The following is a 13,517-nucleotide window of genomic DNA, read 5'->3' on the forward strand; positions in this document are numbered from 1 at the left end:
ATGAGAAGGCCCGACCCCTGCCCCTGGCCAGTCCTGGGGAACTGTAAGGACAGAATTCATGACGTCCCCACCCTAGGCCTTCTCCTTAGTAATTTTTTAACATCCCACCTTCCTGAAATTATTCGTCTGGTGCTTGGTGTCAAATCCCTCTGTCTTCTTTTCCTGCTCTCCAAAGATTAGGAATGTCCCCACACCTCCTGGTATCTTCTGTGTTAGTGCTAGGCCATGTCCTGGCCGTGGAGGGGACCCTGAATACACTCTAGGTACCCACTTTCCTTAGTGTGGGTTCCAAGATAAATTCTAATTCTCTGGGGATGGACTAATTATTACAGAATCACCACCTCCTTCGATCTAGAAACTACGTTCATTAACACAGCCTGAGGTTACATTAATTTCTTTTGGCAGCTGCATCAGGCTGTTACCTCACCCTGAGTCGTTTGGTTAGAACTCTCCGGGGCCTCTCCCCACCCCCACCACGCTGGCATTCCCCTCAGGCAGGAGTTCATAATTCTTCCACCAACTCTGTGCTTCTTTAACAACTCTACAATGAACACTTATGTAAGCACCTACTTCTTACCCAGACATTTTACCTCTAATTCTCAAAACAATCTTGCAAAGGAAGTACTAGTTATCATTCCCTCCCTCCCTTTCTCATTTAAAAAATTAAAAAAAAAATTAATTATGGTAAAATACATGTAACAAAGTTTACCATCATGACCATTTTTAAGCGTATAGTTCAGCAGTGTTAAGCATATTTACATTGTTGTGCAACCCATCTCCACTTTTCCATCTTGCCCACCTGAAACTCTGTCCCCATTAAACAACTCCGCGCCCCGCACACCCGGCCCCGGGCCCCCACCATCCTACTCTCTGTCTCTGTGTCTACTCTAGGAACTTCATATAGGTGGAGTCACACAGTGTTTGTCCTTTTGTGACTGGCTTATTTCTCTGAGCATAAAGTCCTCAAAGTTTATCTTTTTATTTCTCTTTTCTTTTAAAAAAGAGCAATATAAGTAGTTAAGAGACTCGTCCAAAGCCACACAGCCAGGAAGTACCAAGCTGAGACCTGAATCGAGTTGTTACTTTGAAGGTGGCACCTTCCTCTATGGTCCTGCCTGCTGTCTCCTAGGACATATTCACCAAAGTGGCTTTCAGCCTTTTGAGAAATGCATCAATTCTGCCAGACTTCTCAGTACCTGGGAGCTGCCCCTGAGACAGTACACTTGATATTCACAGAATAAGGTTATCTGCTTAACAAACCAGAACTTACCCCAAAGTGCCATCAAAAGGGGAGGTACCCCCACGATTGGCTTGGGGGAGAGTGAAAATGTGAGAATTGCAAACGCAATTGTGTGACAGAGAAAGTTATCTCCTCCTTCCACTAACTACTGCTGAGTTCAGGTCTCTCAAAGTTGAGCAGTGCTAACTGAGTGAAAACAAAGGGACCAAAGTAAATTAGTTTATCACATGAAGGGTAAGTAAGTGCTTAAGCTCCTCTGCGAGACGAAGCCGCGCTGCTTAGCAAGGAGCCGTGTGGACGCAGCACTTGGGAAATGAGGCAGTTTGAAAAAGAGGCGCAGGGGCCCTTTGTTCTGCAGCGTCTTTCCCAGGGGGCTGGTGAAGAGCACGGGCTCCAGTCCTGGTTCTGCAACTGACAAGCCGCTGACCTCAGTTTCCTTATCTGTAAACTGGGAATCCGAACAGCACCAACCTCAGCGGGCTGCAGTGTGGTTTAAGTGACTCTGTTCATCGAAGTGCTTCGAACAGAGGCAGGCACAGAATCAGTTACTCAAGAACTGACAGCTCTTCTTCCTATTACCAGGATAACTAATCTGTAATGAGTTATCTCAGGTCGTCATTCCATGCAACCTTACTGAGCACCTATGGACCGGGCCCAGGGTCCTCAGTGGCGAGTCCGGTACGCAACACAGAACCCACAAAGTTCTCCTCAAAGAAAGAGGAAATCCAGATATCCGCTAGGATTATTCTTACGCATAAACTGACTTCCACATTTCAATCAGACTATAGGATGATCTTATTGGCCAAAGAACAGACAGGGACACTCCCTCCTGAGCATTTGCCAGGGTCTGGGTTTGCAATGCCAGTGAAGGGGCAGGTGCCCTGTAGAACTCCTGCAGGGTGGGAAGCAGAGACCACAAATCTAGGAAGGGCTTTTATCCTGTGGGGATAAAGCTGTGCTTGCCTGGACCACTGAGGCACACCGCTAAGCTTTCCTGTGCCTGCGGCTGCCCAGAGGTAAAACGGAGTAGGGGGAGGCCATAGCCCGTGGCTTTCTGGGGCTGAGAAATATCACAGCTTTGGCTGCTTCTATCCACAAATAAAAGAAATGGGGAGACCTCTTCCTTTGCCAAACAGCAGCACCATTTGCTGAAGCAAAATGTTTTACTGTTCTACGGAGCCATTGGGGAAGGAAAGCAGTCTGCAGGGTGGCTGGGTTTTCCAGGCAGCTAAGTATGTAGAGGCACCTGATACTGTCTTCCTGTTTTGTGCCTGGACACTGTGCTGGGCACTTCCTGCAAGGCATCTGTGCCAACTAAGTACCAGCCAACAGGGGGCGGTCAGCTGGGAGCCCTTTCCAGACAAGTGGCTTCAACTCAGCAGGAAAGGAGTGATAAACACTTTGCTACAGTGTAACTCGTCAGTATAAACTCTACAGCAGAATGGCTGCCATGTGAACAGAGGCAGGTGTTTGAGAGATGGAATGAGAAGTCGTCCCTTTGCGGTGGATGTTCACCTGGGGGTATCTGGGATCACATCAAAGACTCTGCTGAGGAAATAATGTCTGTGACCTTTTGTGTACTTCTCATATCAGAAAAAGTGTCAACATCGATAGTTGTACATAAAAAAATACGAGAATAACTGGCCTTCTAACTTAGAGAGAAGCATCTTCCAAGAAGGCAGAAATGGCTACACTATTGTGATTTTATGCCTGAAGCCATCAAGCATCCTACCTGGTTTGCTCTTTCAAGGTCCGTCATGATCATTTCAATTTCGTCGGCCCTAGGAGGTGAGAGAGAGCGCACATTAGTCAGCAGCAAGGCAGGCTCAGGGGTGCCCAGGGCTCTGCACTGGGCAGAATGACCCACAGGCTCACAGGCCGGGCAGAATTCCCAGCGTTGGAGGGGAAGGGCCACACAGATGGGTGAGGGGAACCACTGCCCATCAGGAGAAGGTGGGCTTGCATGGGAGTGGGGAAAGGACAGCTGCCTTTGAGGGGCTCCCAATTTTGTTAGGGAAAGAGAGCCATAAAAAGATAAAATACAGTGTCCTGCCAAGAGACTGAATAGAGCTCTGAACAGAGTACTCTGGAAAAACAGAGGAGGGAGACATGAATCTGAGAAAGCTTCAGAACAAGTGACATGTGAACTGGGTTTTGAAGGATGAGTAAGTTTGTCAGGACCAAGAAAACCACGAGAAGGTGGCGGGCAGGATGGGAATGCAGGTTGGCGGATAATGTAGTCTGCTCTATAAACCACCTGAGTTCACTGTCGTGCCCTGGTCTGCTCATACAGAGGGACTTTCCAGGTGCTTTTTCCCCTCTTATTTTGTTTTAAAAGTACTTCCTTGAGTAATTTGAAGGCAATAATATCATTCCAACATATAACATTATGAGAAAGAGAGGAATGCTGAGAATCCTATTGAGAAGGGCAGAGTCACTTTCAAAATCTATGGGAGGTGAGAAGCAGACACCTGGGCAAGTCACTGCCCCAACTTCCGTAAGACTGGTCCTGCTGATCGCCTGCTGATCGCCCGGCTGCAGCCGAGGAAGGTGTAGCACGCCCACAGAAGGTGGAACGGAATGTTAGAGCCAGACACCACAGTGGAGTTCAGGGCCCACTCCGGTGGGGGCCTCTGATTTCCCACTCCACGTGAACCTGAGCTCTTTATGCTGTTTGCAGGGCTCAGTGCGGCACACTTGGCCCTTCTACAGGGGGGCTCCTGCGACCTCCCACCTCGGCCCACCCCCCACCCCCACAGCCCTGTGCTCTGACAACTCCCACCACTTGTGGGCTGCGAAACAGCCTCGACCGGTGTGTGTAGTCTGCAGAGATCACCCTCCACTCCTGGGACACCATCCCTGCCTTCCATCCTCCCCCTCCCCCCGCCTTCCCAAATCCTCCCAGTGGCTTAATCTTAGGGAGTAGCACAGCCCAGACGGTCCCCCTCCTATCTGTGTGTCTTCCTTGCCCTGGACGCAGCCTGTCCTGCCAGTGAGGGGCCAGCCTGGGGCACCTGTCCGGCTGGAGGGTTCTTCTGTCCATAAAACCTGCTTCTCTGGTGCTAACCATCTACCCTTAACACCGAGTGTTGGACAAACTGTATTCAGGTCCTGGCTCATAGGTTTTTGCTGTTTGCTGTGCCCCAGGCTTTTGTAGCCTTTCAACGCACACTGCGATTTGAGGCAATCTTATCAACGCCCAGCAGCCCGAGCGAGCGGTAACAGATGCCTTGTGATCAGGTTCAAGGCTCATTGTATCTGTTTGAAATAGTATCCTGCTTTCAAACTGGTATGAGAAAAGTCTGAAACAACTCATAAAATGGCCTAGTTAAATGAAGCTATTTTTAGGATGGCTTTGTGAAGAAAGCAGTGTCTCTGGAAGACAAACACCCCAACTGGGCCTCTGCAGTGAAATGCTGGGGACAAGGGGGTGGGCCGGAGGCGGCTCAAATTACCAAACATCTCACCGCATCATCTGAAATGGAAACCTTCAGGATCTCATAGAAAACCTGCCGCACCAAAAACGATAGTCTAAGGACGACAACGCGTAAGAAAATAATGAAATGTGTTAAGGGTCTGCAAGATGACAGAAACGGATACCTGACAGGACAGGAAGCTGCCACCTTCACTACGTGCTCAAGTGCAAGCTTCATTGGATACAAGATGGAATAAAAAGTGAACACACTTTTCTTAAGACAAATCACAACTTTCAAACAGTTTTGAACTTTAATCAGTTGTTGACATGTATTTACGAAGTCCAGATATACCCGGCAAACTTCCTCGGCTAATGGCATCATTCATTCCTTCACTTACTCGGTCCATGAATGTTTCTGACACCTGCAAGTTGCCTGGCCCGGGGCAGGGGCTCCGGGGCCAGCACCTCGTGGCTTCCGCAGACCCTGCAGGGCCGCACATTTACAAGAGAAGGACGGAAGTGCTTCGCTGCTGAATACCCGAAACGTGATTCACAGGTGACGTGTCACCTGTGTCTTGAGCAGATCAGGGGAGCGTCTGCAGAAGCTGGCAGCAGCGGGGGAACGGCCTGGCTGCGTGAGCAGAGGTCCCAAGCAAGTGTCTTGGGGACGGTTTTCCCGAATCTCTCTTATGGGGTCCTCACTGAGCCCTTCAATTTTTCTTTAATTCTGGCTAATTTATCTTCGTCATTCAAGTATTTCTTCTGTTCTGTCTGCAACGCCTACCATTTGGATATTGTTGGTACATCTACTTCTATGCTCCACATCATTCAGCCTTTCTTTATCCTTCCTTGCTGCCTTCTGGATGGTTCTTCAACTTGACTCAACTGTAGCTGTACTCACCCTGTAATTTATCTTTTCTCTTTTGCTCCTGTTTAGTTACTCTGTTCCTCATACCTGTTGTTTCTACCTCATTCTTTTTAAAACTATTCCTGGTTTTTGCTTTACATTGTTATCATCTTCCCTTGTTTCCTTGAGTATATTTTTCATGGTTATTTTGTACTCGTGGCCTATCTGGTTTGCCTCAATCACACACACTGTTGGGTTTGGGGGTCTGTCTTCTAGAGAGATCTTCTCTTCGGAGGGTCTAGCTGTTTTTCCTCGGAGGTACCAGCTACTCTTTCTGGCAGGACATATGAGGGAGGACAGCGAGCCAGGCCCTGCTGTACGTCTCTCAGGATGAATTGAAGAAGAAACGCACACAGCAGGCATTCCATGTATTCTGCTGAATGAAGGAAGGAAGCGGAGGGGAGGGAGGACCCCCGGCCCCAGAGGAGCTGCTGACAACTCCACCAGGAGGAGCCTCTGGCCAGAGCTTCACCTTTCATTCTCTGGGAGGCCCCAGTCTTGGGGTCTAGACAGGAGGGGTAGAGGTGTGGCTGCCTGGGGGCTGCTGGCCCATCCTCACCTGTTTGTACCCACTCCTCAGTCCTTGCCTGGTCCTGCCATTGGCCAAGGGGCCGTACAGGGTCAGACATAAGCCAGGCTAGACTGACAGGGGTTGCCAGGGGCCTGCCTTCACCTAGAGGCTGGATTAGCAAAGCTGGGACCCGTGGGGGCCGGGGAGTGATGTCCTGATCCTGCCAGATTTAGGGGACCTGGGTGGGCTTGAGAGCCTTCTCAGATAGTGAATGGTTTTGGATGCTCATTAGCATGTCTAATATCTAGAAAACTACGCATCATTTCCAAAAGGTTTCAAGTCACTTATGAAGAATTAGTCACAATTAAACAGGAAGGTGCCTTCTCGACAGTGTGAGGCAATCACTGGAAATGAATTTCAAGTTTTTCCATCTTGCGGTTGGTTTAACTTTGGTTACTAAGCAACCGTTAAACTGACCAAAATATTGAATGTGATAACAACTACAGCACCTACCTTTCATTATGAGAACAACTCTCATGTTTCCAAAGCTTTCAAATGACAATGACAACACTGAGCTCTGCTGGTAAAGAGGGCTATTCAACACTAGGTATCCCGATGACAGCAGGGCCCAGAGGGGCTGCAGCTCCCATTCACAGAACGAACCAGAAACCACAGAAAGAGAACCAGGGACTCAGTGGGCAAGGAAAAGTGAAGATTATTATTTAAAAGTCTGCAGGCTTGTGATTCTTTTTTCAAAGGGAACGCTTTTTAAAAGGTCCAACATAGAACTATCAAGATATTTAACTATGACCAGAGCTCCTGAGGATGTGCGGTGCAGCCACGGGCACTACAGACCAGGACCAAAATGGAGAGGTCTTCGACCGCCTGTGATGGTCTCACCTCAGCACACGTTCCCAGTGAGTCTGCTCAGTCCACTTCTCTCCAAACTGCTGCCCCTGCCCTCCCAACAAAATGAACCCTCCCTGACAAACCACCCAGAGGTTAATACTACAACTATAAATGTTATCTGAAAAGTGCAGTAATGAATGAAATGATATGTGCTTTCATGTCAACAATATTCTGAAGGTTTTTCATTCTTTTCGTTTCGAAAGCTCCACGACCACCTCAGGATCTGGAGCCTGACATTAGTCTAAAATCATTTATTTTCTAAAGTCTGTAATAACTGCACATATTGTTTGCTCAGCAAAACCATTTATTATAAAAATTTAGTTCTCTCACCGTTTTATGAGCTGACAAAACAGTTTTCCCTGATCTATTAACCTGCACTGCATTATGCCCTGCTCCACCTTCTAACACTGGATGATTTCAGCTTGGCCTAGAATATGGAGTTTATTCAATCGGTTCCCTACAGATCATTTCAGGGTATTCTCTGCGTTAGCACACAAGTTTTAGGAAGAACTTAAAAAGACACGGTCAAGGTCGATGGAAGGGAAATGACATCCACACTGGAAGCTCTGTGTTTACTTTGACACTAGCCTCCTGAGTGCTCAAGGATGGCAACAGGGCAAGGCTGGTGCATATTTCAATACCCAAACACTCATACTGCCACCAGGAGCTGCTAAAACAAACAACATCTACAAGCAGTTAAAGAAGTATCTGTGGCAGCCTTCAAAGACCAGTGTGTCTTCTCGGACGCAAGTCAAAAGCCAATACTCTCGATACTAGATTGTAAAGTTCCAGGGCATCAAAAGAAGAAATAGCTCAAGATTAATCTTTCCTGCTTTAAAAATTAAAAAAAAAAAAAAAAAAGCTTTAGCCTGTTTAATAAAGTGAAAGCTCTCCCCTCCATGGTGCTGCGTTTGATTGCCTCAGCTGTTAGGAAGGCGGGCGCCTTTCCTGACAACGCACACACCAGGCCAGGCTCTCTTAGCACGAGGAGGTACAGGAGACACAGCAGCAGGACTCACTGGGCCGGCATCAGAGGAGCAGGTAGGAAAAGGAGGTGGCTAGGGGGCCAGGTGCTGAGGAAGGTTTCTTGGCTATGGGTCTGGAATCCCCTTAAATGGGGGTCGGGGTCCTCAGGAAAGGTACCTCCCTCTGCCCCTGCACAAGCACACAGATGAGGAAGTGGGTGCAGTGCAGAAGCCTGATCTCATGGCGAGGAAATGTGCAGTCCCATGTGAGCCAGGGCAGGACTGTACCCAGGGGAGGTGTCACTGTGCCCCCTCTCAAACAGGAACTGGCCCACCCTAATGGGTGTGGGCCACAGACTGGAGCGGGGCTGGGGGCAGTCTCTGCTCAATAATGCCTACTAAGCACCTACTACGTGCCAACTAGGGGAAACACACGTCCCAGATGGAGCTGGCAGCGGTGCACAAATAGCGTGGAATGTAAAGGGGGCAGGGACCCTGCTACTGCCTTCTCAGTGGTGGGCGGAGGGAGGCGAAGGGACCCAAGTAATTTCGGTGTAATGACAGCCCGGAATGAGGGACAAAAGGTTTGCAAACACGAGGAGGAGAGGATGCAGGTCTGCATCCTGAAGGATGAATGCGAGTCTGCAGGGCAGAGGGAGGAAGAACCTTCTGGCCAGAGGAAGAAAGCACAGCGCGGTGGGCGCCTGCTCCCTTCTGCAATGGCTTTGTGGTTCCTCTCTGGGACTTTCATGGCACCCTGTGCCCTCAGCTGCACATAATGACAGGCTGGCCTCTTCCTGCCCCTTTTATGTGTCCTATTTCTTTCTCCTGGACGCCAGCACTGCCCAGGGCTTCCAAAACCAGCACAGAGTGGAGGTGGCAGACAGGACCCTGCCTGGCGTCTGACTTCAAGGGCGATGCGGTGCAAGTTTCACCATTAAGCATGTTCCTGATTTCGGCCTTTAAATACATGTTTTTATTTTGTTAATGAAATATCCAACTGTTCCTATTTTATTAAGACTTTTTAATAAAAGATGGATATTGATTTCATTAAGTACCTTTTAAGCATTTATGGAGCTAATTAAATGGTTTTTCTCCTCTGACCCACTAAACTGGTAAATTATACTGACAGTTATTTGCCCCCTGTTTGGTTGTGGTGTGTTACATATTTAATGTGCTCCTAAATTCTATTTGCTAATATTTTATTTAGTATTTTTTCATAAATATTTATATGTGAAATTGGCCTTTATTTTGTCTTATCTTTGTCAGATGAAGCCATACAAAACCTTTAAAGCATGTCCTTTTTCTGCAGTGAGCTATCACAGATTTGACGCTATTGCTCTTAAGAAAACCTTAACCTGTATCCCACCTGTACAGTCTAAACGCCCTCACCTGGCAGGTGAGCCCTGTGGTGTCTACACCCAGGCGGAAGTCCCCTAGGTCACCTCCCTCTGCCACCCCTGGCCCCGCCGGCATCTCTCAGGACTTCTCTCCCATGAGGTCTGTGGCCTCTTCTGCCCGGACTAACCCTTCCCTTCCCTGCATAACCATGGGGTTAGTGTTCAAATCCAGTCTCCTTAGATGACTCGGTGGATTCTAGGAGCTCCCCCTCCCTTCCAGTTAGAACCAAGTGTCTTCTGGGTCAGGGCCCTCTCATTCCCACCGTGGGCCTGGATCCTGCAGGAGGCAGAAGGTCAATAGCCGATTACAGAAAGACCTCCCTCCTGTACACACACACCTCACTCCTCTTCCAGTTTTATTTTCCACTCATCAAACTAGCCTTTCAAACAAAGGGGCCTAAGTGCAGAACTGCTTCCTCGTTAGCGCCATTGTGCTGGGGTTTATTCTGTTTCTCACAGATGTGTCTTTTACAGGCTATTAGTAACATGCATCCCATGTAAATTTCCTTCTGCAGCTCAGTCAACACGCTCACAGTTTCTTTAGTCCTACTCTGTTCCCTGAAACCACCATGCTTGTCCCCATGGCTGTCCCTCTGCTGAGGGCAGCTGCTGTCACCATCCAGGCCTCAGGTTTAGCGGCCATTCGCTGATAGGTCTCCTGGTAGCCCTGCTCCATTATTCCTGTCTCAGAGTATCTTGTTCATATATTGATTCACTGCTCTAATCCCAGAGAACACAGTAGGTGCTCACTAAATACTGGTTGACGAAATATGCCAACTAACATCTGTGCTACCTGAAGTCCGCTCTGCTATGGACAGGAAACAGGTCACTGGCTGGTATTCTAAAGGGCAGAAAGTGGAGGGGTATCTTCCCAAATTGTAGAGATGGCTTTTAAGGAAGGAGTCTCTAAGCTGTGTTTGCAGAGGGGAAATAATTTACTTTACACAGCCTTTGAAAAAGAGGGCAACACTTTCCTTGAGAAAAAAGTATGTAAAGACCCAGAATTAGGCTACCTTTTGTCTACCGGCTGTGAGCTCCTGGAGGGCAGGCCCAGTTGGCCTGGCTCGCTGTGTATCCCTGTGTCCAGCACTGAGCTGGGCATAGAATGGGTCTCAGCAAACTACGATTGGGAGAGGAAGTAGGGAGAGGAGGAGAACGTGTCATTTGGGGAAAGGTTTTCTCGATAACCCTCCTCTGTATGACCAGCCCTATCTTTCATTTTCCAGCCGAGTGAAGCCACCTCTACTTTGACAGGAGTGGAGGGCAGAGGTGAAGCTGCCTGACATCCTTCCATCAAACGTGTCATTCCAGAGTGGCCCCACCCTTTCCCGGTCAAATCCAGGGCCTGGGCAGAGAGACAGTGGTAGAGCTTGATCCCTAGGGATAACCTTCTGGAAACTGTGGTTTTTATTCTTGTTGGAAATGAAACCATCAAGAGAGTTCAATGGCCAGAATGTCACCTTTGCTCAGAAATTAACCACAATTTGTTCATTTTTATGACCACCATATTAAATTTAAATGATGCAACAGGAACAATTAAAATCCATTTTCGTTAAGCCTCATCTTTTCAATCTCGAATGGGAACAAAATTTCCCTTCTTGCCGCACTATTTAGCTGACTTGCGTAAGAAATGATTTAAATAAATCTTCCTTTAGTTTAATTGGAGTCTAGTTGACAAGCAAGTGGCTGCTACAGCCCACGTGAGGTTAACTTTCCACCTGGGCCAAACCTACAGAGCAGCTCCAGGAGGCCAGTCACTCACCAGAGTATGACCGTCAGTATGATCAGAAACAGCCTGTGACGGCCACTCAGGCTTCAGTTTTTTCTAGGCAGGGCCATGGTATAGCTGTGGCCGGACAATTAGGTGATGAGATTGCATAATTCATTCTGCTGCTGCTGAGACCATCCAAAGCCTCTTGGGGTAAGCATCTGGATTAACCTTCAGCTACTTCTTGGTGATTCTCTAGAGTTCTAACACTGTTGCTCTATAAACAATGGGGAGCGGGTTAGATGTGAAAATCCTATTCTTTCCTTAAATCATGTCCCATGGGCTCACAGGTAGGACAGAGTGACTAGAGGTGGAATCAGGGAAACTGTAGTCTAGAGAACCACAAGAGCCTGGCTGGCTCAGCAAATGGGACGTGAGTTCTTCCCCACTGCCTCAGTCATTTGACCTTGAGCAGACCTTGGAGCTCGATAGCCATCTGCACGAGAGGAATAATACAGCCTTTCTTAAAGAAATTAGCATGAGGATAACATTGATGGCGTGGAAAAGGACTTTGTAAGCCACAAAGATCCAAGCACATGTTCATTTTATTGCTGCACGTGAAAATCAAGAGCTGTCTCTTCTGGTCACAGCTAATTTTCAATAATTGAGACTTTCGAAGAGAACACAACCACCCATGAAGTGGCCTTTGCCGAAAATTTCCAGCCCGAATCTGATCAAGCCTCTGGATTCAACTACAAACTTCCAGGGATTACAGAGGAGACAGGAACATGCTCGACCACACCTGGGGACCGCTGTCGGCAAAATGCAGACTGTGGGACACGCTACAGAACCAATGGACTGGGTTCTCACATAAACAAATTGCAAAGAAAAGAGAAAGAGGTGGAGAGACTATAAAATGAACGAGACTTAAAGGCATACCAACCCAGTGCACTGTGTGGATCTTATTTGGATGGTGATTCAAACAAATTAATCAAATAAAACCATGTATGCTGTTTAAGAGTAGTTGAGCAGTTAGATATTAAAGTATCAATGATATTAACAGATTATTTTTTGATGTGATAATAGCATTGTGGTTATATTAATAAAGAAGAGTCCTTACTGTGAGGATCTACAAGCTAAAACATTTAGAGGTAAAATGAAAGGATTCTGGAAGTAGCTTCAAGATAAAATGGCGTTGGGGGTGGAGACCGGATCAGCCATGAACAGGGTGGCGGGACCTGTACAAGAGGCATCTAGGAGTCTGTCCTCTGTTGTATGCTAGAAATTTAACAAAAAAAGGGAACAAAAAAAGGATGAGGTGATAAAAAAGCAAAGACCATCCCAGTCGTGCTGCATCGCTCCATCACTTGTCAACTGTGGGGTCTGTACTGATGTTGACTGCTCTACTCCGTTCGCACGGAAATGAGTGATGGGCGTGCAGGTACTCGGGAGGAGGCTGCAGTGAGGCCCTGGGGAAGGAATACAGATTAGACATGGACGTCCCTTGCTGCAAGCCCAGCTCTGCCTGAGACTCAGTACTTGGCAAACTCTAGTCAAGACAGTTAACCTCTCAGAATGTCAACGTATTCACTCATCAAAGGGGAGGAAAACAGCCTACACGAGAAGCATCTCTCTGTAAGAAGTGTGTGACTGAAACTCACATATGGATATTTTCTTTGATATAGAAAAAGACTGCCGAGAACAGAGATGCGAAGAAAATAGATTTTTGGAGGGGACATCCAACTCCCATCCTTCGTCCTACCAGGAAAGGGGCTCTTAGGAGCTGCCCCAATGTGGGCGATGGAGGAAACTGAGGCTCACCCACCCTCCTCTCACCAGGCGCCTCTGTCCCCTGGAAGCTTGCAGACTGTTCTGGGAATCTTGAGCCGAGAAAACCCAGCAGGACTGTGGACCCAGGGTGCTATTTCTTTAGGTTTAGGTTTTTAAAACATGTTTTGGAAGGGCTGCTGTCCTGCCACCTAGAAGTATGTATTTGTAAAGTCTGCTTTGCGTGTTTAGTGTGAAATCCATCAGCACATCTTTGCAGGGGCTGGAGCAGCGCTTTCTCCATTTGAGTGTTTGCTCCCTTGGAACAGCCTTACCGGTTGTCTCCCTCCCCGTTTGCGTTACCCTGTGAACACCCTGACACAGCCAACAGGTGCTGACCAAGCTGCTGACTGCTCAGAGTATTGATCTGATTCCTGGCATCGCACTGCCTTCTCCTGGAGCGTGCACAGGAGGTGCCGCTGGCAGGCACTGCAGACTTCCAGGAGAAACTGCTCAGGTATGACGGGTGGGGAAACTGAGGCCCAGGGTGGAACGGCGACAAGGGAGCTCAGCGCCACAGCGAGCAGCTGCTCTAGGGTAAGAACCCTGCTTTTTCATCCCAAATGTAAGGGATTCTAATTACCCCCTTCCTCCCCTAAGCACTACTTGGTAGGAACTGTTAAGAAAAGGTTTGG

General features: G+C 48.0%; 1 protein-coding gene across 4 annotated transcripts in view; it reads right to left on the reverse strand.

Annotated features, from left to right (window-relative positions):
- The window catches only part of CUX1 (cut like homeobox 1), a 349,252-nt gene that overhangs the window by 97,945 nt on the left and 237,790 nt on the right, over positions 1–13,517 (reverse strand). For all 4 annotated transcript variants that reach the window (XM_081054322.1, XM_081054323.1, XM_081054321.1 and 1 more), the window contains exon 9: positions 2,973–3,021. In XM_081054322.1, coding sequence (XP_080910448.1) covers positions 2,973–3,021 — 49 coding nt within the window. The remainder of the gene's footprint in view (positions 1–2,972; positions 3,022–13,517) is intronic.

This window comes from Rhinolophus hipposideros, assembly GCF_964194185.1.
Source record: "Rhinolophus hipposideros genome assembly, chromosome: 7".
Taxonomy (NCBI): domain Eukaryota; kingdom Metazoa; phylum Chordata; class Mammalia; order Chiroptera; family Rhinolophidae; genus Rhinolophus; species Rhinolophus hipposideros.